This window comes from Oncorhynchus tshawytscha, linkage group LG03 (genome assembly GCF_018296145.1).
Source record: "Oncorhynchus tshawytscha isolate Ot180627B linkage group LG03, Otsh_v2.0, whole genome shotgun sequence".
NCBI classification, from domain to species: domain Eukaryota; kingdom Metazoa; phylum Chordata; class Actinopteri; order Salmoniformes; family Salmonidae; genus Oncorhynchus; species Oncorhynchus tshawytscha.
Genome location: NC_056431.1, coordinates 4,792,514 through 4,814,943, shown reverse-complemented (window position 1 = coordinate 4,814,943; position 22,430 = coordinate 4,792,514). Strand labels below are relative to the sequence as shown.

General features: G+C 43.0%; 1 protein-coding gene across 2 annotated transcripts; it reads left to right on the top strand.

The window, feature by feature from the left end:
- The first annotated feature begins 592 nt into the window (after nt 1-592).
- LOC112234869 (neuronal pentraxin-2-like) lies at nt 593-18,829 on the top strand. Of its 2 annotated transcripts, none has more exons than XM_024403180.2 (5): nt 593-653; nt 2,903-3,782; nt 4,905-5,519; nt 15,521-15,700; nt 18,206-18,829. In XM_024403180.2, the coding sequence occupies exons 2-5, from the start codon at nt 3,096-3,098 to the stop codon at nt 18,413-18,415; spliced, it is 1,692 nt and encodes a 563-aa protein (XP_024258948.2). In that variant the 5' UTR covers nt 593-653; nt 2,903-3,095; the 3' UTR covers nt 18,416-18,829. The 2 variants fall into 2 exon arrangements, with proteins under 2 accessions (XP_024258948.2, XP_024258945.2); XM_024403177.2 differs by having other exon boundaries at nt 4,902-5,519.
- The last annotated feature ends 3,601 nt before the right edge of the window (nt 18,830-22,430 follow it).

Sequence of the window (22,430 nt, the reverse complement as noted above, 5' to 3'; positions counted from 1 at the left end):
ATACGAGCAGCCATCTGTTGGTCTGAAGGCTCTGTGCTGGACAGGGCTGGGCTATAGGCTATAGGCTGCCAGTCAGACTGTCTGGAGTATACAGGCAGATTAATCAGGCCAATTATCCTGTTAAGATGTAGGTGAACCACCGCGTGTGGCAGTGAAGATAGTAGAGTGTATGTGTTAGTGTTTGTGGATGAGTACATGGTCAATTTTAAGGCTTGACAATCTGTAAAGTTGACAGTGGGAAATGAGAAATGCAGCAGGTGTTGTCTGAGCATAATGCAATGTATCACCAGTGTTGTTGGGGTTATTTCCATTTCAACTACAAAAGTTCACTAAATTAATCGTAATTCAATTCCTCAATTGAAAATCCATATCGATTAATTAAATTTAAATTGCCTTTTCAATTCCTGATATGAACTTTCCAGAATTGACAGAATCTAAATGGAATTGATCCCAACCCTACAGCATGTAGTATAGCCTACAGAGAAAGAGACTGTGGAAAGGTTGGTGTGAGCTGAGAGAGAGAGAGAGAGAGAGAGAGAGAGATGTGTTTAACACACTCCCCTGGAGTAAATCTCCCAATCTGATCAGTGTATGTGGTGAGGTGGATTTACTAACTGACCAACAGAACAGAAGCAGGACACACAGGTTCTCAGGTAAGGACACTTTCTTTCTGTTCAACAATGTGTAGATTATGACCATTCACGTTGGATTTATTGACTTTCATTCCAAGATGAATTAGATTATTTCAAGTTCAGTTTGACGTTAGATACAGGTGTATTTCTCTCCAAGGTGATGCTTTCTATCCATTACTACAAGCGTTTCTATGGGTCTCTGTCATTACATTCTGACTGACCGAGGGGTCATCTACAAACTTTGTAAACCTGTCTAGTGAAATTCAACTCAATTGATATTAATTTTACCCATTTATCCGATATACTCTGGTTGTGCTGTGTAGAGGCCAGGATTGGGGTCAATTGTTCTTCAATCTAGATGACTGAAATCCACATTTGTTTTTAAATCCTCAATTAGATTGTAATTGACAACCCATCCCTGGAAATGATATTGTCATGCTTCGGTGGTCTCCTTCTGGCTTTGGTCAACTCTACTTAATTGCAAACGTAGCCACCATATGAGCAGATATTATGTTTTTGTTGGTCAGCCCTTTTCTAATTAGTGTTAAATGTGCCCGTCAGCTTTAAATGTATCTGTAATCACTGACTTCAATGCCCACTTAAACCATATGGTGCCCGTAGGCCTACTATAAAGTAAAGCCCCCCCCCCACACACACACAGCAGAGGAAAACGTTCTTGTCTCTCGACTCTGTCAGCCTAATAGGTATTTGTAATTAGGTTAATTGGAAGATCTGTGAAAGATAATAAAGGTAGGGCTAAAAAGGCCAAAGAATTGAGATTGGGTGAAACAGGGTTGTGTGGCTCGACAATCTGGCTCTCCTCTAAGCCAGTGTTTCCCAAACTCGGTCCTGGGGCCGCCCCTGGGTACATGTTTTGGTTTTTGCCCTAGCACTACACAGCGGATTCAAGTCACAAACTCATCTTCAAGCTTATATTATATTAGATATTATCTCTCTCTTTATGGCCATATGAATGACTGTCAGTTGAACTCTGCAGTTGAACTGAGTCAAACAATGTCTGGATTGGGAGCAACAGGTGGCCATCACGGTTTTAGCTGTCACCCCACGTGCCCACACATCTTTATTTACGGTACTGTAAAAATACATCCAATGGTGATTAGATGTGATTAGGAGTGTCTGATTGCTATGGTAGACCGTAACACCACAAAAGAAAACTGTCAATCGGGCTGATCATAGAAATAAGAGCAGCAGACACTTGAACTTACATGACAAGGTGTGACTGATCATCAACAGATTTCTTAAGCAGCCAGTATAAACAACATTATAATTTCAGAACATACTCTATTCTTAATAATGTGAAGGCTTAGATGCTCACTTTATTTCTTACTGATTTACTTATTTTTTTGTGTTTTTGTTATAATGATCTGGTGTGTGTGCTATCGGTACTCTGTGATTTTGTTTTATTCCAGGCCAATCCCTTGATTAATCTCTCAAAAGCCAATGAATGCATCAACCCTGCAGATGGAATACTGCACTACAGTCAGGCACGTGCGTGTAAAAAAACAAAAAAAACAATGACTCTTTATTTGATTTAGTCTATTCTCTCTCTTGTAACTTCAAATGCAACGAATTGCCTATCGGTTTACAATGAGTACCGCCAGTAGTAGGTTAGTAGCATGTGTTGCCTCACAGTCAGGGACAGGGACAGGGACAGGGTCAGGGACAGGGACAGGGACAGGGACAGGGACAGGGACAGGGACAGGGACAGGGACAGGGAAGGGGGCGACTGCAGTTTGATTGTTTGTTAGCAGAACAAATTCTAGTAAAGACTAGCTTGTTTTGACAGCAGATCCTAGCTAACTAGCTGATCCATCTAGTCTACATCAGCGATTATCAGATACTGATAGACCGCGGTAGTGGTTCTAGCAAGATAATTAACTAACTTTCTTTCATCTTTGAGCTGGCTTAGTCTACAATGTATGATGAGTGAGTGTGTTGTGGTAGAAAAGTAAAGCCTATGTTTAAACAAATCATGGAGAATTTGGCTACAGGAGCAGTAGAAAAATATAAATGGAATGACGGTCATTTTGGAAGGGGGCACCCTTTTTCTCACTTTGAGACCACCAAAGATCTGTGTAAGGCCATGCCTAGAGTACAGTACTGGCTTCCATACCTACAACTGCAGCCTTGTAGTCTTCCAAACAGCATCCACAGCAATAGAAGGGGATCTACCGGTCCCTGCTACTTCGTGTGCTGTCCTAGACCAAAAGTTACTCAGCTGCATTCTAAACCTCATACTTTTCTTGCAGGTGCTTTCCACAACAGCTCTGGTTCTTCCACACCATAAAATAAGAAACTTTCAGAGGTATCAGACCACAGAGCTATTGGAATATAGCTTTTCTGGGACATGCTGCTTTTAATTCAAAAGAGTTAAACTTACTCACATCAGAAAGGTTGAAGTCTATTTCTTCAAACTCAAACCATACTCAAAGATTGCTTAAAATGGGACACAAGTGCATCTCTAAACCCTCGTCGTTACAAACACTCATCCTCTCCACCATCCTCCTCTTCATCTCCCCTACCTCTGCCATGCCAGGGCCTGACTATGGAGGCCACCCGCGATTCATCTGCATTCCCGTCCCTGCCGATACCGACCCTGCCTGCTTCCCCTCTGGGGGGCCAGTCATGGGGCCTAGCGGGGCAGGGCATCACACGCCTCCTGTAGGGCCCCCGAACAATAATGGCTGGTGGGGAATGACAGAGGAGGCTAAAACCACTATTTTACACCTGAGAGAGAGCCTGGTGCAGCAAAAAGAGACCATCCTGGATATGAGAGAGACCATCAGGGAGCTGACCGCCAAGCTTACCCTGTGTGAGGGCTCTGGGCCGGGCATCGTGGCTCACAACGACCACCATGAACCTCCATCTCATCACGGAGGGGCTGTCAGCCATCTGCCTTACGCTGACAACGGTCACCATGACAACCAGCAGGGTCACCATGGAAACAACAACCATGCTTTGGATGCAGCCGGACACTACCCTGGGAATGGGGGGCATCGTTCGGACAGTGGGCATAACAACAGGGGGAAGGATAAACACGCAACACCAGAGGATATGATATCATCAAAATCGCCGGAAGAACTGAGCAGGATGCTGCAGGCCCTTAAAGAGAGAATGGATAACCTGCAGGTGAGAGAAAGTTCCGTTTAGTACAGAAAAGAGATAATGGAGATAGGATGGGGTCATGAGGAAAGCGATAAAAGAATGCCAGAGGGATGAGAGACAGAGACTAAAATCAGGATTAAGGGATTACTTTAAATTGTAAAAAGCGTCTGCTAAATGGCAGATTACTATATTATAATGCGCGAGAGAGAGGGAGAGAGAAAAGAAGAGGGGTGTAATGTGTTTCCACGTGTCACTTCCTTGTCTTGTCTCAGGTCAGGTGGTGCACATGTCATTGGATTGTTTGGTCAAATAAACAAATCAAGCTGAATAAGAGCTCGGGATAATTAAATATGTTAATCAGTTAATCACATGAAAGTACCACCCTGCCATGCGAGACACCATCTGCCACAGGCAGACAGAGTTCTACATCTTGTTTCCTGGCATCAAAATCCTTTATTTGTAAAAACAATCAAGGATCACCATAGTCCCTTTCCTCTGCTACACTGCCAGCCCTGTCTGACTGTCTGGAGCAGAACAGTCTTGGCACAGAGAGAGACTGGCATCCCTGGCATAACCGGTCCTGGCCTGACATTGAAGTGGCTTTAGGGGTTGGATGATCACCCTGTCTAAGTCAAAATGGGCACACTAGACAAGGTTATTGAGCACTGACGGTTTAAATGGATTCTGCTTGAGTACGCTTGGTAGGGTTTGGTATGGTTGGGTGGCTTTGAGATGAGCAGGGCAGAGCTAGCTGGGTGAGTTTAAGATTGGTAGAGAGAGTTAGGTTAGCTTGGTAGATGGGTAAAATTAGTGGAGCTGGATGGATCTGGGCAGGGCACATCATTCCTACCTGTTTTCTCTCTCTTGCTTTCTCTCGTAATTCAGGCTTTGTCGTCCAGGTTTGTGGCCTGATTATGAGGCTGTAAGTGGAGATCATGATAATTGACACTGATCTCCGATCTGTACCCTCTGCTGCCCGTGCCATCTGTCTATCGTCACTGTCCCACAGAGAGACCACAAGTCAACGATGTAGAAACTCACATATCTCTCAATCTGTTTCTCAATCTCAACCATAATAAAAAAAAGAATGTACGTACTGCAGTCAACAGTAAATAAGGGTAGTGTTTGTGTCTCCCTCCCCAGCAGTCAAGGAACACCTCCACCACCTACTCCAGCTCTCTGAAGGAGCTCCTCCAGAGGAAGATCAGTGCTCTGGAGCAGCAGATGCACCACACCGCTGCTGCCCTCAGCAGCAGCCCCAATCACCATGACGACAGCGATCACCACGATGACGGGCACCATGAAGACCACGACGATGACGGGCATCACGATGACAGTCACCATGATGACCACCCCGATGATCACCATGATGATGGGCAACACGACAACGAGGCAGATAGCCATGGTTACCTGCAGAGAACGGGTTATCACATACCAGGGCCCAGGGCTGGCCTGCACTCCAACAACAAATTGGACTCTCTACTGAATAACCTGCACCACACAGGTACCATCAGCAGGAAGAAGACCAAGAACCCTGATGCCTTCCAGATCGGTTTCCCCATGAGAACCAACTACATGTACGGGAAGGTGAAGACGACCCTCCTCCACGAGATCTTTGCCCTCACCCTGTGTCTGTGGATAAAGGGGGGTGCAGGCCCCGGGCTGGGGACCCCCTTCTCCTACTCTGTACCAGGACAGGCCAACGAACTGGTGCTGATCGAGTGGGGCAACAACCCCATGGAGCTGTTGGTGGATGACAAGGTGAGATGGGGAGAGAGAGCGTTGAGTAGAGAGTGGCCATGTCTGAATACCCATCCTAGTGTATTACATACCTAAACTGCATACTTATTTCGGTGTTTGGTCTAGTGGAATTCACTCGCCTTTTCATCTTTTCCAATGTGTTTGACAACAGCTGATAATCTGAGAAATTGACTTGCTGTACCAAAATTAACGAATTGTGGGAGTCTATTTTGGAAATGTTAGTCTATTTATAAAACTATTTTTTTCTGCATACTATTTACACTGAACAAAAATATAAATGCAACGTGTAAAGTGTTGGTCCCATGTTTCATGAGCTGACATGAAAGATACCCATACATTTTCCTTACTCACAAAAAGCTTATTTCTCTCAACTTTTGTGCAGAAATTTGTTTACATCCGTTAGTGAGAATTTTTCCTTTTCCAAGATCATCCATCCACCTGACAGGTGTAGCATAACAAGAATCTGATTAAACAGCATGATCATTACACAGGTGCACCTTGTGCTAGGGAAAATAAAAGGCCACTCTAAAATGTGCAGTTTTGTCACACATCACAATGCCACAGATGTCTCAAGTTTAGAGGGAGCATGCAATTGACTGCAGGATAGTTCACCTGAGCTGTTGCCAGATAATTGAATGTTAATTTCTCTACCATAAGCCACCTCCAACATTGTTTTAAAGAATTTGGCAGTACCTCCAACCGGCCTCACAACCACAGACCACATGTATGGCATCGTGTGGGCGAGCGGTTTGCTGATGTCAACGCTGTGAACAGAGTACCCCATGGTGGTGGTGGGGTCATGGTATGGGCAGGCAGAAGCTACAGACAACAAACAAACACACGACAGCGTGTTCCAGTTCCTGCCAATATTCAACAACTTCGCACAGCCATTGAAGAGGAGTGGGACAACATTCCACAAGGCCACAATCAACTGTCTGATCAACTCTATGCGAAGGAGATGTGTCGCACTGGATGAGGCAAAAGGTGGTCACACCAGATACTGACTGGTTTTCTGATCCAAGCCCTACCTTTATTTTAAGGTATCTGTGACCAACAGATGCATATCTGTATTCCCAGTCATGTAAAATCCATAGATTAGGGCCGAATGAATTAATTTCAATTGACTGATTTCCTTACATGAACTGTAACTCAGTAAAATGTTTGAAATTGTTGCATGTTGTGTTTATATTTTTGTTCAGTATAGTACGCTAGAATGGGTATTCGGACATGGGCAGAGTGGATGCTATATAACTCTCTTGGCTTTAACACTTCAGCTGTGAGGATAAAAGCCACGTAAGCCACGTCTCTGTAGCCAAAGGTTTAGCCCAGAAGGCCTGTTGGACTCAGTAGCTCAGAAGCTCAGTATATAATAACTAGGCTACACTGAAGAGCATTGTAACTCCGAAGGTTAACCGAATGGACTTTCTGACACCAGTGATCCGTCTTAATGGCGTGACGATGACGTCAGAGAGCAGCTTACTTAGACAGCAGGTGGAGAGAGTCTCAGACAGAGGGTGAATTACACCATGATTTTTGTGGATCTCTATCGATTTCTATTTTTTTATGGGACTAATAATAAAGACATAATTTAAACTGTAAAAAAATGTATTACCTTTTAATGTGACATTAACACAACCAGTCATGATATTTTCATCTGATTGTCAAACAAATCACTTCAAAATGTAGGCTACCTATGCGTGTTCATCCACTTTAAAATAATTGCAGCATGGGCCTCCCGGGTGGCGCAGTGGTTAAAGGGCGCTGTACTGCAGCGCCAGCTGTGCCATCAGAGACTCTGGGTTCACGCCCAGGCTCTGTCGTAACCGGCCGCGACCGGGAGGTCCATGGGGTGACGCACAATTGGCCTAGCGTTGTCCGGGTTAGGGAGGGCTTGGTCAGTTGGTAGGGATGTCCTTGTGTCATCACACACCAGCGACTCCTGTGGCAGGCCGGGCGCAGTGCGCGCTAACCAAGGTTGCCAGGTGCACAGTGTTCCCTCCAACACACAGCGCACATCCAGCGGGTTGGAGCAGTGTGGCTAGGTTGGGTTGTGTATCAGAGGACGCATGACTTTCAACCTTCGTCTCTCCCGAGCCCGTACGGGAGTTGTAGCGATGAGACAAGATAGTAGCTACTACAACAATTGGACACCACAAAAAAGGGGTAAAAAATTCAAAAAAATTCTAAATAAAAATAATTCCAGCAGCCAAACTGCATGTACAGTTGAAGTCAGAAGTTTACATACACCTTAGCCAAATGCATTTAAATTAAGTTTTTCACAATTCCTAACATTTAATCCTAATAAAAATTCAATGTCTTAGGTCAGTTAGGATCACCACTTTATTTTAAGAATGTGAAATGTCAGAATAATAGTAGAGAGTGATTTATTTCAGCTTTTATTTCTTTCATCACATTCCCAGTGGGTCAGAAGTTTACATACACTCAATTAGTATTTGGTAGCATTGCCTTTAAATTGTTTAACTTGGGTCAAACGTTTTGGGTAGCCTTCCACAAGTTTCCCACAATAGGTTGGGTGAATTTTGACCCATTCCTCCTGACAGAGCTGGTGTAACTGAGTCAGCTTTGTAGGCCTCCTTGCTCGCACATGCTTTTTCAGTTCTGCCCACACATTTTCTATAGGTTTGACGTCAGAGCTTTGTGATGGCCACTCCAACACCTTGACTTTGTTGTCCTTTAGCCATTTTGCCACAACGTTGGAAGTATGCTTGGGGTCGTTGTTCATTTGGAAGACCCATTTGTGACTAAGCTTTAACTTCCTGACTGATGTCTTGAGATGTTGCTTCAATAATATATCCACATAATTTCCCTTTCTCATGAAGCCATCTATTTTGTGAAGTGCACCAGTCCCTCCTGCAGCAAAGCCCCCCCCCCTCACAACATGATGCTGCCACCCCTGTGCTTCACAGTTGGAATGGTGTTCTTCAGCTTGCAAGCATCCAACTTTTTCCTCCAAACATAACAATGGTCATTATGGCCAAACAGTTCTATTTTTGTTTCATCAGGAAATTTCTCCCCCCCCAAAAAATGACTTGTGTCATGCACAAAGTAGATGTTCTAACTGACTTGCCAAAAGTATAGTTTGTTAACAAGAAATTTGTTGAGTGGTTGAAAACCACATTTTAATGACTAAACTTCCGATTTCAACCGTATACTTGTGCCATTTGATGAATGGAAATAGACATGTGTTACAAAACACCAAGAAGTGTGCCTATTGAAATTCAGCCATTGCCATTGATTAGGCCTACATTAATTGATGCTTCTTGCTGACAAATGGACATTTTTTTGTAGCCTGAAAAGTCTGGACACCTGATAAACAGGATGGTCTGGTCATCCTAACACACAGTGAACTTACCAGACTAGGCTACAATGTGTAAGCCTATTACCATGAACTTCAAATAGATCTACTGGTAGACAGTTATGTGGTGTTTTATCTTTATTGCCAGTCACAAAAAAAAAGTAATGCCCCCTATACATTCAGTTGTTTTTACCTTCCAGTAGGCTTACATCACTTCTGTTAGCCTACCTTTTACCTTCCAGTAGGCTTACATCACTTCTGTTAGCCTACCTTTTACCTTCCAGTAGGCTTACATCACTTCTGTTAGCCTACCTTTTACCTTCCAGTAGGCTTACATCACTTCTGTTAGCCTACCCTCTCAGCAGAGGCAATTTTACACACATGAACACACAGAACCGGTAGCCTACATCCAATATAATACATGAGTTAAATAAATCAAAACATGTTTTCCACCCTTGTTCATGAGTTAGTCCATAGTTAATGAGTTAATGCTTGGAGTCTTCACAGATCGTGTGACATAAAACACTTCCTTTCTGTCCTTACATTGATGAAATTGATGACAGTGTTATTTATCATTATTAAGCATTTAACAATTGAATTAGAACATTGAACGTTAATCATTTATCCTCTTCTAACCAAAGAGTCACCTTGTAGGCCTACTGTCATTAACGTATAGCCTACTTGTTGGATGGATTGGATGCACATTGGTGTCTAGCTGGGGACTAGTTGTCTAGTGATATTGTCTACCATCATCAGCTGATCCAGGAAAGAAAACAAATATTAATAGAAAATAATCAAGCAAAATAAATGGTCTACTACTTTTGGCCACAGATGGCACAGAGAAACCGAGGTCAAGACAGTTTCAAGTTGGATATTCAACGGATGTTCATGCTTTCAAACCTCAATAGCTTTCAAACCACTTGAGCCACAGACTCCAAATAAGTATCATGATGTTGGAAAAATTGCGTACAATATTGCACGTCTTATTTTCACGATTTGGATATTCATTCGCTTTCCAAAGCTCATAAACATGGCGATGTGAGCAGCATTTTGAATTCCTAGTTGAATTAGTTAGGGAGCGTAAACAAAGTACAAACTTTTTTCAGAATCTACATTCAGTGGCACTACACATTGCACACCCTTTAGTTTGTCCATTTTCATCTCGCTCGATTTTACATAAATATCTCAAACTTTCTAATTTCAATAACTCCTTGGTAATGTGAGCTACTGGATTCAAACAAAGTTCATAATGTCCACTGACTTCCCTTCTATAGTGCATACCCTTTGGTTTGTCCATTTCCATCTCACATGTTTTTACATTAATTTAGTAAACTTTTGAATTGAAATAGGTCCTTGACCTACTGACTTCAAACAAGGTTCCGAATGTACACTCGGTGAGCCTACACATTGCACACCCTTTAGTTTGTCATTTTCCTCTCACAAGATTTTGCATAAATGTTTCAAACTTTCTAATTTGTGACCTACTGACCTCAAACTACTTTCAGAATGTCCACGGACAGGAGGAGACGGGCACCGCGAGGCGTCCAGTGTGGTAACAAGATCGATCCAGGAAAAACTGGTGGGAGCGCCGGGGAGAATTCTCTTTTCTTTGTGAAGGGCAAGGCTCCCTGGATTGGGATCGACCCAAGAGATGGGCCCAAGCCCTGGAAAGCTTTGCGGTTCCGGCGGCGTCCAGTGAGCTCTCGCTGGCCCTTGAAAATCTGGGGGAGAGGGTGTAAATCTGGCGCCGGGCCGTACCCATATCAGTAGCAGGTCTCCAAGGTGAACAGCCTCTGGCATGTTAAAACAAAGTAGGTAATGGAAGTGGACAAGTCAGATCCGTAACTTAGGGATAAGGATTGGCTCTAAGGGCTAGTTCGGTCAGGCTGGGTTGCGAAGTGGGGCTCAAGCCGCGGCTGGGGGAGCAGTCGCTCCCTCGCCCTCCTCTCGCCACTGTTGGAAGTTCGTTGTGTGGCCCATCTCGCGGTCTCTCATGTGTGGTCTCGCAAGGGGCTGCGTGCGGGGCTTCATCAGGTGGTGTCCATCGGCGTGCCAAAGGTGGACCGGTGGGGGATTGGGTCCGGCTGTTGGTGGCGACTCTGGGTGCATCCTGGGCCCTTCTCGCGGATCTCCCCAGCTATGGCGCTCGCTGGCCCTGTTCGCGCTGGGTCTCCGGCAGGTCGTATAGGCCGGCGCCTAGCAGCTGACTTAGAACTGGTGCGGACCAGGGGAATCCAACTGTTGAATTAAAACAAAGCATTGTGAAGGCCCGAGGTGGGTGTTGATGTGATGTGATTTCTGCCCAGTGCTCTGAATGTCAAAGTGAAGAAATTCAATGAAGCGTGAGTAAACGGAGGAAGTAACAATGATTGTCTTAAAGAGTCCTTAGCCTTAATAAGGAAGATTATGAGGATGCCTTCTAGCAGGACTTTTCCAATCCCTCCCTGTATGTCACCTGTTTTCAGGTGTCGCTAACGATGCAAACCAAACGTGAGTTACCTCGGTACTAGTCTGTACACAAAGAGAGTCCTGCAGATGGTGACGGCTATTGATCGTTAACGGAAGGCGGCAGTCGGTCCTGGAATATGGGGCTTTCGGTCAAGCATGAAAATGTGAGGGCGGTTCCACCAAACTCAATGATTTGCTGCGGGACTCTTGTAAACAAATTCTGACCTTGACAGGAAGCCAATCAGAGAATGATGGCTCGAACGCATCCCTGGCTTTGGCTGGGAGGGGGGAGTTATGTCCTGGGAGATGGCTGATGAAAGTGTACCACTCGCATCAGTCTGATCACAGAGCGGCTATGGTGAAACATTTAAACACACGTCCCCCGTATACTTTGCTAACTGTAAACCGCAGGTTTGAATCGAACGCTGGCTTCGGCTGGACCCGCTAACAGTGGAGCACTAAATAGAGATGGAATGTGCTTAGCCGTTATGGACACTGCCAGGTCTCAGGTCTGCCTGGGTGCGGGACTCTACACATTCTATGTGGGAGCTCTCTTCTATGCTCCTTGGAGCATGGAGGACAGCATGTGGAGCATGTGGAGATAGCATGTGCCTTACCATTAGCTGACACTACCAGGCCTCAAGCTTGCCTGAGTGCGGGACACCCCACATTGTAGATGGGGAGGTCTCACCTACGCTCACTAAACTCCGAAGCGGAGACGAAACCCATTGGCCCTGCAGTGATCGGGCATTGCATGGATCTGGATCTTGCCCTATGAAGTGGGGAAAGGTATCTCCAGCTTGTCTGGGGAGGGAGGCCTACATCGGATTTGGGTAGTACCATCCACGCCCATTGATTTGGTGCGGATCCATAAAATGAACAGAAGAAACCTAGGTTCCCACTGGGTACGGATCACTGAATGTCAACTACCCACCTGTCGCGGTCGCACTCAATTCACCCAATCACATGAAGCTACCATCTGTGGGATTATGACTAAATCAGAATCCCCCCTAAAAGTAATGATACCATAGCACCACAGATCTTAGGATGGCCCAGGATAGTCTGCCTCTTTTGGCAGGTGAGTAGAGCTGTTCGTGACGGGGTTGGAGTGCCGCCGGATGAGTTGCCACCCTTCTCCTGATGTGCACCACATTTTGTGGGGAACCTGGTGCTAAATCACTCGTAGAGAAACTGATTCTGGGTCAGGGTTTCATACGTAGCAGAGCAGCTCACTCGCTGCGATCTATTGAAAGAGCCTTCGATCCAAGCTTTTGTCGGGGACGGAAGGCGTCTTCCTCCACCATACTCCTTCTTTACTTACAGGTTACCAGGTGCACTCAGAAGGGCCAGGGGCCAGAGGCCAGACACAGAGTGTGAGAGAGCCCAGGCAGGCAGGTAGAAGGTGTAAGACATCGACATGGGGCTCTGGATAGGTAGGGGGCTAGGTGGTGGTCGCCCATCCGGCCGGGCTTGTCCTCTGGTGGGACTGTGAGTCAGGTTGGGTCTCGCTGTGGAAGTCAAAGGGTTACCAGGTGCACAAGGAGTCCTCCATCAAGGCGGGGGGCACTCAGAGTCCGAGCAGGGGCAGCCAGACTCTGGGGCCATGGAGGTTGGATTGGGGACTTAGTCTCTGAGTGAAAAAAAGCGGGCGGGTCACCAGGTGCACAGAGCCTATTTCAGGTTACCAGGTGCACATGGTCCCTGACAGCGGGAATATAGACGTCTTAGTGTCTGGGGAGGGGTGCTTAAGTGTGGGTGTCCCGGTTCGCCTGGTGGGCAAGGTTATGGAGATGCTGAGCCCCTGCCGGGACGAGGTGATGGGTGATGCCCAGTGAGAGGGGTGTTGACCGGGTAGTGAGAGTAGGTATGGAGGCCTGGAGATCTGTGGTTCCAGGGAGTAAGCTATACACTCTCAGACCCAGGGAGAGGGCAGGCAGGCGGGCAGGGAGTGTAGGCCTAGAAGCCTGGAGTCAGAGGTCACCAGATCAATGGGGGCCTGCCTGGAGGTCAGGAAGGCCCCAGGGAGAAGGACCAAGTGAATAGGTGTGAGTGACACTGTCCTTCTGGGGAGCAGAGCAGACAATTAATGTAAAATCGTGTGAGATGAAAATGGACAAATGAAAGGGTGTGCCATGTATAAGGCTAGTCAGTGGATATTCTGAAAGTAGTTTGAGGGTTGTAGGTCACATGGCCAAGGAGCTATTGAAATTAGAAAGTTTGAAACATTCATTTCAAATCACCTGAGATGAAAAGTGACCAACTAAAGAGTGTGCAATATTGAAGGGTAGTCAGTGGACATTCTGAACCTTGTTTGAGTCCAGTAGGTCACATGACCAAGGAGCTATTGACATTTGAAATGTAAAAAAATAATGTAAAATTGAGTGAGATGGAAATGGACAAACTAAAGGGTGTGCAATGTGTAGGCCCACTGAGTGTACATTCTGAACCTTGTTTGAGTCTAGTAAGTCACATGACGTAGGAGCTATTGAAATTAGAAACATTGAAAAACATTGAAAATATGTGTAAAATTGTGTGAGATGAAAATGGACAAACAAAAGGTTGTGCTACATATAAGGCTATTCGGTGGATATTCTGAAAGTAGTTTGAGGGTTGTAGGTCATAAGACTAAGAGAAGCTATTGAAATTTGAATCTTTAAAATATTCTTGTGAAATCTCATGAGATGCAAATGGACAAACAAAAGGGTGTGCAATGTGTAGGCCCACTGAGTGTACATTATGAACCTTGTTTGAGGTTAAAATAAATAAATCATTTAAAATAGTGTAAGATGTAAACCGACAAAAAAAAGTGTGTGCAATGTGTGTCTATAGCATGGAGTTAGCTACAACTCGTTTTGAAAGTTTTAGGAGAAATGCTTAAAGAGCTATTGACATTTAAAAAATGTGATTTGTCACTATGTTGACGGTCCCTAACTGCTGTTGGTGGACGTAAGGAAATATCCAACATGAATCTGCTTTTACCTCGGTCACAGAGAACACCAGTACCCACACGCACCTGAAAAACAACGAATGAGCGCTCTAAACAGGTGACTGACAAACGCAAACAATGATAAATCAAAGAATAAGTCTAACGATTGGAATAAAGGCCATTTTTTAAATCAAGAACACATGGCAAACAAATGGCAAAAATTAGGAAGTACAAAGGAAAATCTATGTGTAAAGGAACTTAGGTCGAAATTCAGCACTACTGAGTGGACAGTGCTGGCACATACAAATAAATGGTTTAAACCATGACAGAGAGATGGGGGTATTTGTTTCATTTGGAAACATTTATTTACATATTTACCACTACATTTTAAACAAACAGGAGAGTAGTTAATTTGCATAATTTAGAGACCCCCCCAGTAATTCACTGAGTAAATACCCAGTAAATACTACGGAGTTACTACTCAGCAATACTGCACAAGATCTACACAACCCTACTGGTTTTACTGTTTGATTGCTGTTGAGATGTGTAGTAAACCAGTAGTGATTAATGTAGTCATTTAAATAGTAATGAGTGACAAATTGGGACCTTTCATCAATGGTGAACAATGCATATTTCCTATTTAAACCACTATATAATTCTCCCTTAATGACTACTGTGTAACTACGGAACTTTTGGCTATTTACTACTTAGAACCTACACATACCTACACAATTCCTACATGTTCACTATTGAATTACTACACAAAGCCTACTTCTGTATGCCTACTCAATCCCTATTGAATTTCTACTGCCATTTGTGCATGTAGTGTCACCACTGATCACTACTGAATTTCTCCTGATCCTTTTTCATTTCCTAAAATGTTATATAAATGACTAAACAAAGACATGGAAGTATTCATAAAACTTAAAGGAACTGGTGCCAGCATAAGGGCTTACTATGAAAGACAGGACGACGAAGGATGGGAGAGGATTACATTCAGGATGGGCAAAACCAGTTAAAACACTACAGCTTTACTACACAGGCTTGTCAATAGTAATCAAGTAGAGATTTTACTACTTGATGTTGGTAGTAAATAAGTGGTCACACTACAGGCAGACAACACCGGCTTTTCATGACCACAAAAGACAAGACAGGAAGTAGTTGGCTGTTGTTAGGTAGCTACTACTTATTTACTACCAAGTCATCAAGTAGTACAAATCTTTACCTGTTTACTACTGGAAACACACAAGTTATCTCCTTGTGCTGTCAACTTGGTGGTACTTAATCCCTACTCTCCTCCCTTCCCCCCAGGCAGTGACTCTGCCCCTTTCTATCAGCGATGGAAAGTGGCACCATGTGTGTGTGACGTGGTCGACGAGGGACGGTGAGTGGGAGGCGTACCAGGACGGGGTGAAGAGGGGCTCTGGGGAGAACCTGTCCGCATGGCATCCCATCAAACCTGGAGGGGTCTTCATCCTCGGACAGGAACAGGTAATCTTCAAATTCTTTCAGTTGGTTATTGAGTGTCTACAAAAAGCTTTTGCATTACACAAGACAAGAAAAGCGCACACTAAGCCATTTTCCCTGCGACCTCACTCATTAACCCCTTGAGCAAGGCAGTTAACCCCCAACAACAAACTGCTCCCGGGCGCCTATGCAGTGGACGCCAATTGAGGCAGCCCACCGAGCTTCTCTGATTCAGAGAGATTAGGTTAAATGGGGAAGCCACATTTCTGTTGAATGTGTCGTGTCTTTTGCATCATTAAACTAAAGACTTATTTTGATCAAATAAATTATCTGTAATTATTATTACGTGATTAAACTAACTTAATCATGTAAATGTAATTAACTAGGAAATCGGGGCACCAAGGAAAATATTCGGATTACAAAGTTATATTTTTCCTAATATAACTTTCAGATATTTTAATATCTGATCAATTAGTATTCTAATTAATGAATGATTATTTACCTCATGTTAGTCTCATTCCAAACATCGTAAATTGTTGGCTATCTGCACGAACCCAGTCTTCACTATGAGTCATCCATACATCAAGTGTTTCAATCATTTATTTATTAACTAACTAAATAATCAAAGAAATGCATACACAAACAAACAAGTAGATATGGTTATAAGGAAATGATAGGGAATGTGACCTAGTGGGCTAAACCGGTATCGCGGTTTGATGGACAAAAGGGAAGTAGGGGTCAACTGAGATAAAAGACACTACAAAGTTGATAATTATAACAATTGAAATGCCAATCCTTTGCACATGAACGCTCACTCATTCGGGAATAATTGCAATCAATATATATATTTACACTCAGTGTGTCGTCGTGATCTCTGTTGGAAAGTTTGTTACTGTTGGAAAGTTTGTCCGCCCTCCCTCTCTCTGCCGTGGTTAGAATGGATTGTTCAGAGTAACATTCAGCAATGTTGTAATAGAATAGATGTTTCTGCGGTTGTCGGTCCTCGCATTCACGGGTACATCATTTCTAGCTGCTGACTACTAATTAGTATCGAAGAGTAACTCTTATTCTGCTGGATCGATAGTCTCAGAGTTTAACCACATGGTATGGTTAAAAGATTCAGCAATCTACTCAAACCTGAACTCCTTCTGTGATGAGGTACTAGTCTGGGCTCAAATCTTAGCCCGCTCATAATTGAGGTAAGCTTGGTCTGAAAATGATTCTCCAGGTGGGGATTATATTCGGAAGAGCAGAAAAAGGCTGTCCCATGATGCCAGATCAATGTCTGTGCTCATGGGGTGGGCCAATGTCTAAGTTAACTTTAAAGGGAATTGGGTTCCCTTTCATTAAACAGTTTAAAATCACATTACACAATTTCACAAATAATTTCATCTTTACTCATTCATTTTATACAACAATTAGATGCAAGCCTCATAACTGAGACTCTTGTATAAACAGAGTTATGGTAATGTGGCTGTATTGTCTCTCATGAGTTTCACAATCATTAAACGAAATTGACCGGTCATAGCTGGATTCTTCCCCGACCGCATAGCTGGATTCTTCCCCGACTGCGTACACCTTCTCCAAAACATGTACATTGTTCAGTTCTCAAGTTATATGCTGGAGAAGAGGTTCCTTTGTTCTCCTGTGAAAACTCACTCTCTCTTATACTCTGGCCATGAGGAGAGAACTCCTCAAGGAATTTATGACCTGCCTAACAGAGCCTGTTGGTAGGGGGTGAGGGAGAGAGGGGGATGGTGCAGAGAGAGGGGGATGGTACTCGCTATCCCCAAGAGGGCAACGTCATGGCAAATGCATTCAGTTGTGCAACTGACTAGGTATCCCCTTTCCCTTCCTTCCTTCCCTCCTCAGCCCTTATCCTAGTATAGCCTCCCTTTATGTATCACGCCACGGCTGTCTAGAATGCTATGTTTACACAGTCACACAATTCTGATCTTCTTATTTGTTACCACTAATAGTTTTTTTTCACAATAATTTGGCAAAAGATCAGAATTGGGCCACCAGTGTAAACGCAGCCCAAGCAGAAGGACTGTTGTGCGTGCGCCCTTAACCAACCACAAAAGCATTCACTTCACTAGCATGGGCTTTCTCTCAGAAACAGTCATCGTGTTTGCGGTCAGAGTCATTACTGTGTAATCCTAGCCTCTGACCTCTGAACCCTGACCTTGTCTCATTTAGAGCAGCAGATAGGTTTTGTCATATAATGAATGCTGACTACCACCTACCATACATACAGGAGGATGGGGAGGACAGGCTCATGTTAATGGCTGGAGTGGAATAGGTAAAAGGGTATCAAATACATCAAACACATGGTTTTCATTCGATTCCATTCCATTCGCTCCATTCCGGACATTATTATGAGTTGTCCTTCCCTCAGCAGCATCCTGTAATCCAAAGCTAGCCACAAACAAACCCCATTGTTTAGTTTAAATGCATTTATGGCTCCTTTCTTAAGTACAAATCCTAACTTTAGAATGAGCCTAACATTACCTTGTCTCTCTCCTCCAGGACACTCTGGGAGGTCGTTTCGACGCCACGCAGGCGTTTATGGGGGACATCTCTGACCTCCAGATGTGGGCTAATGTCCTCACGGCCCATGACATCTACAGCCTGGCCTCCTGCAACAGCCACCTCAGTGGGGACGTCATCACCTGGTCCGAGAACGTGGTGGAGCTCCACGGAGGGGTCACCAAGTACCCCTTCGACCCCTGTCACTAAGGGCAACCAACTATTATGACATTATCAATGGATCCATATCACACACATACTTAAAAGTACTCCTATCGAAGAAGGATTTTTTTCCGATCCAGAGGGGGTATGAGATCACACGGGATAGAGAATCCACTCCACTTAATATTACCACCTGACTAAAACTATGCCTTCCTTTTAGTCTGAAAGACGGTAGACCCCCATTCCCAGAGACTGTGTTATGACTATTATGGAATTAAATGTTTTGATAATGAAATGGACTATATATACAGTGCCGTCAGAAAGTATTCATACCCCTTGACTTATTCCATGTTTTATTGTGTTACAGCCTGAATTCTACATTTATTAAATTATAACAAATGTTCACCCATCTACACATAATAATACCCCATAATGACAAAGTGAAAACATGTTTTTCGAAATTTTTGCAAATGTATTGAAAATAAAATACATAAATAACCATTTACACAAGTATTCACACCCCTTAGTTAATTCTTTGTAAAAGCAACTTTGGCAATGATTACAGCTATGAGTCTTTCTGGGTAAGTCTCTAAGAGCTTTCCAGACCTGGATTGTGCAATATTTTACAATTCTTCAAGCTCTGTCAAATTGGTTGTTGATTATAGGCAACCATTTTCAGGTCTTACCATACATTTTCAAGTAGAGTTAAGTCAAAACCATAACATGACCAGTCAGGAACATTCACATCTGGTTGGTAAGCAACTCCAGTGTAGATTTGGCCTTGTGTTTTAGGTTATTGTCCTGCTGAAAGGTGAATTAATCTCCCAGTGTCTGTTGGAAAGCAGACTGAAACAGGTTTTCCTCGAGGTTTTGCCTGTGCTTAGATCTATTCCATTTATTTTTAATCCTGAAAAACTCCCCAGTCCTGAACGATTACAAGCATACCCATAACATGATGCAGCCACCACTATGCTTGAAAATATGGAGAGTGGTACTCAGTAATGTGCTGTATTGGATTTGCTCCAAACATAACACTTTGTATTCAGGACAACAAGTTAATTGCTTTTATTACTTTAGTGCCTTGTTCCAAAGAGGATTCATGTTTTGGAATATTTTTATTCTCTACAGGCTTCCTTCTTTTCACTCTGTCAATTAGATTTGCATTGTGGTGTAACTACAATGTTGTTGATCCATCCTCAATTTTCTCCTGTCACAGCCAAATTCACTGCTTGACTGTGAGGGACCTTACAGATAATTGTTTGTGTCGGGAACAGAGATGAGGTAGTCATTCAAAAATAACATGAAACACTTTTATTGCACACAATGAAGTCCATGCAACTTATGTGACTTTTTAAGCAAAATTGTACTCCTGAACTTATTTTAACTTGCCATAACAAAGGGGTTGACTATTTATTGACTTAAGACATTTCATTTTTTATTAATTTGACATTATTGGGTATTGTGTGTAGGCCAGTGACAAAAAAATCTAAATGTAATAAATGTTTTATTCAGACTGTAACACAACAAATGTAGAATAAGTCAAGTGGTGTGAATATTTTCTGAAGGCTCTGTATATGTATCTATTTTTCTAGCTTCTATTTGACCCTTTATTAGTGTTACTAAAATGTTACTGCTGTTTTAATGTCACAACAAGGATAATATGACATATTGTCATATACAGTGCCTTGCGAAAGTATTTGGCCCCCTTGAACTTTGCGACCTTTTGCCACATTTCAGGCTTCAAACATAAAGATATAAAACTGTATTTTTTTGTGAAGAATCAACAACAAGTGGGACACAATCATGAAGTGGAACGACATTTATTGGATATTTCAAACTTTTTTAACAAATCAAAAACTGAAAAATTGGGTGTGCAAAATTATTCAGCCCCCTTAAGTTAATACTTTGTAGCGCCACCTTTTGCTGCGATTACAGCTGTAAGTCGCTTGGAGTATGTCTCTATCAGTTTTGCACATCGAGAGACTAAAATTTTTTCCCATTCCTCCTTGCAAAACAGCTCGAGCTCAGTGAGGTTTGATGGAGAGCCTTTGTGAACAGCAGTTTTCAGTTCTTTCCACAGATTCTCGATTGGATTCAGGTCTGGACTTTGACTTGGCCATTCTAACACCTGGATATGTTTATTTTTGAACCATTCCATTGTAGATTTTGCTTTATGTTTTGGATCATTGTCTTGTTGGAAGACAAATCTCCGTTCCAGTCTCAGGTCTTTTGCAGACTCCATCAGGTTTTCTTCCAGAATGGTCCTGTATTTGGCTCCATCCATCTTCCCATCAATTTTAACCATCTTCCCTGTCCCTGCTGAAGAAAAGCAGGCCCAAACCATGATGCTGCCACCACCATGTTTGACAGTGGGGATGGTGTGTTCAGGGTGATGAGCTGTGTTGCTTTTACGCCAAACATAACGTTTTGCATTGTTGCCAAAATGTTCAATTTTGGTTTCATCTGACCAGAGCACCTTCTTTCACATGTTTGGTGTGTCTCCCAGGTGGCTTGTGGCAATCTTTAAACAACACTTTTTATGGATATCTTTAAGAAATGGCTTTCTTCTTGCCACTCTTCCATAAAGGCCAGATTTGTGCAATATACGACTGATTGTTGTCCTATGGACAGAGTCTCCCACCTCAGCTGTAGATCTCTGCAGTTCATCCAGAGTGATCATGGGCCTCTTGGCTGCATCTCTGATCAGTCTTCTCCTTGTATGGGCTGAAAGTTTAGAGGGACGGCCAGGTCTTGGTAGATTTGCAGTGGTCTGATACTCCTTCCATTTCAATATTATCGCTTGCACAGTGCTCCTTGGGATGTTTAAAGCTTGGGAAATCTTTTTGTATCCAAATCCGGCTTTAAACTTCTTCACAACAGTATCTCGGACCTGCCTGGTGTGTTCCTTGTTCTTCATGATGCTCTCTGCGCTTTTAACGGACCTCTGAGACTATCACAGTGCAGGTGCATTTATACGGAGACTTGATTACACACAGGTGGATTGTATTTATCATCATTAGTCATTTAGGTCAACATTGGATCATTCAGTGATCCTCACTGAACTTCTGGAGAGAGTTTGCTGCACTGAAAGTAAAGGGGCTGAATAATTTTGCACGCCCAATTTTTCAGTTTTTGATTTGTTAAAAAAGTTTGAAATATCCAATAAATGTCGTTCCACATCATGATTGTGTCCCACTTGTTGTTGATTCTTCACAAAAAAATACAGTTTTATATCTTTATGTTTGAAGCCTGAAATGTGGCAAAAGGTCGCAAAGTTCAAGGGGGCCGAATACTTTCGCAAGGCACTGTAGTTGATCAAGATCAATAGATATTGTTGTTACGGTACACAGCATCCTTATAGTGGGCCCGTGTAATTGACTTTGAAAGTGCTGACATAGGTAGAAGGAGAGAGTGAGGTTGACCAATGGATTCTCTTTGAAAGAAGATTCCTTGAAACATACAGCTACTATACCAAAGAAACCAAAGAAAAGTTAGACAAATTCATTTGTTTAGTCTTTTTTTATTTTTTTCCCTGTTTTCCTGTGAAATAGTACATTGAGTACATTTCCTTAAAGCCGGAGTCCTTAGTTGTTACATCCATTTTTGGACTTATAAATTAATGATATATACCCATTGATTCTTGAAGAATATAACTTAGAAATGAATCATGAGCTTAGTTCAAATGTCATACCATATCAGAACCCAAAATATAAGCTTGTTTTACTCCAATATTTGTAAACAATGTAAATGTAAACAAACACTGTATAGCCTCCAAACATGGGTAAAACTGATAATGTTGATATCATGGGTGGTCAGTCTTTGCATCCACAGCTCTGTCTATGAATTTAAGAGTGGTTACATTTCTCCAGGCCCATATCTCAGCTTTTTACCAAAACAGAGGTGGGGTGACCTCTTTGTTATGGTTTCAATTCAGGATTCTAGCTTTGTGTTATTGTTTTGATTTCAGAAAAATGTTTCAATGATTTACCTGAGACATGAATTCCCAGCAAAGAAATTTGCTTTATGAGCCTTTATATGTATACTGAACAAAAATATAAATGCA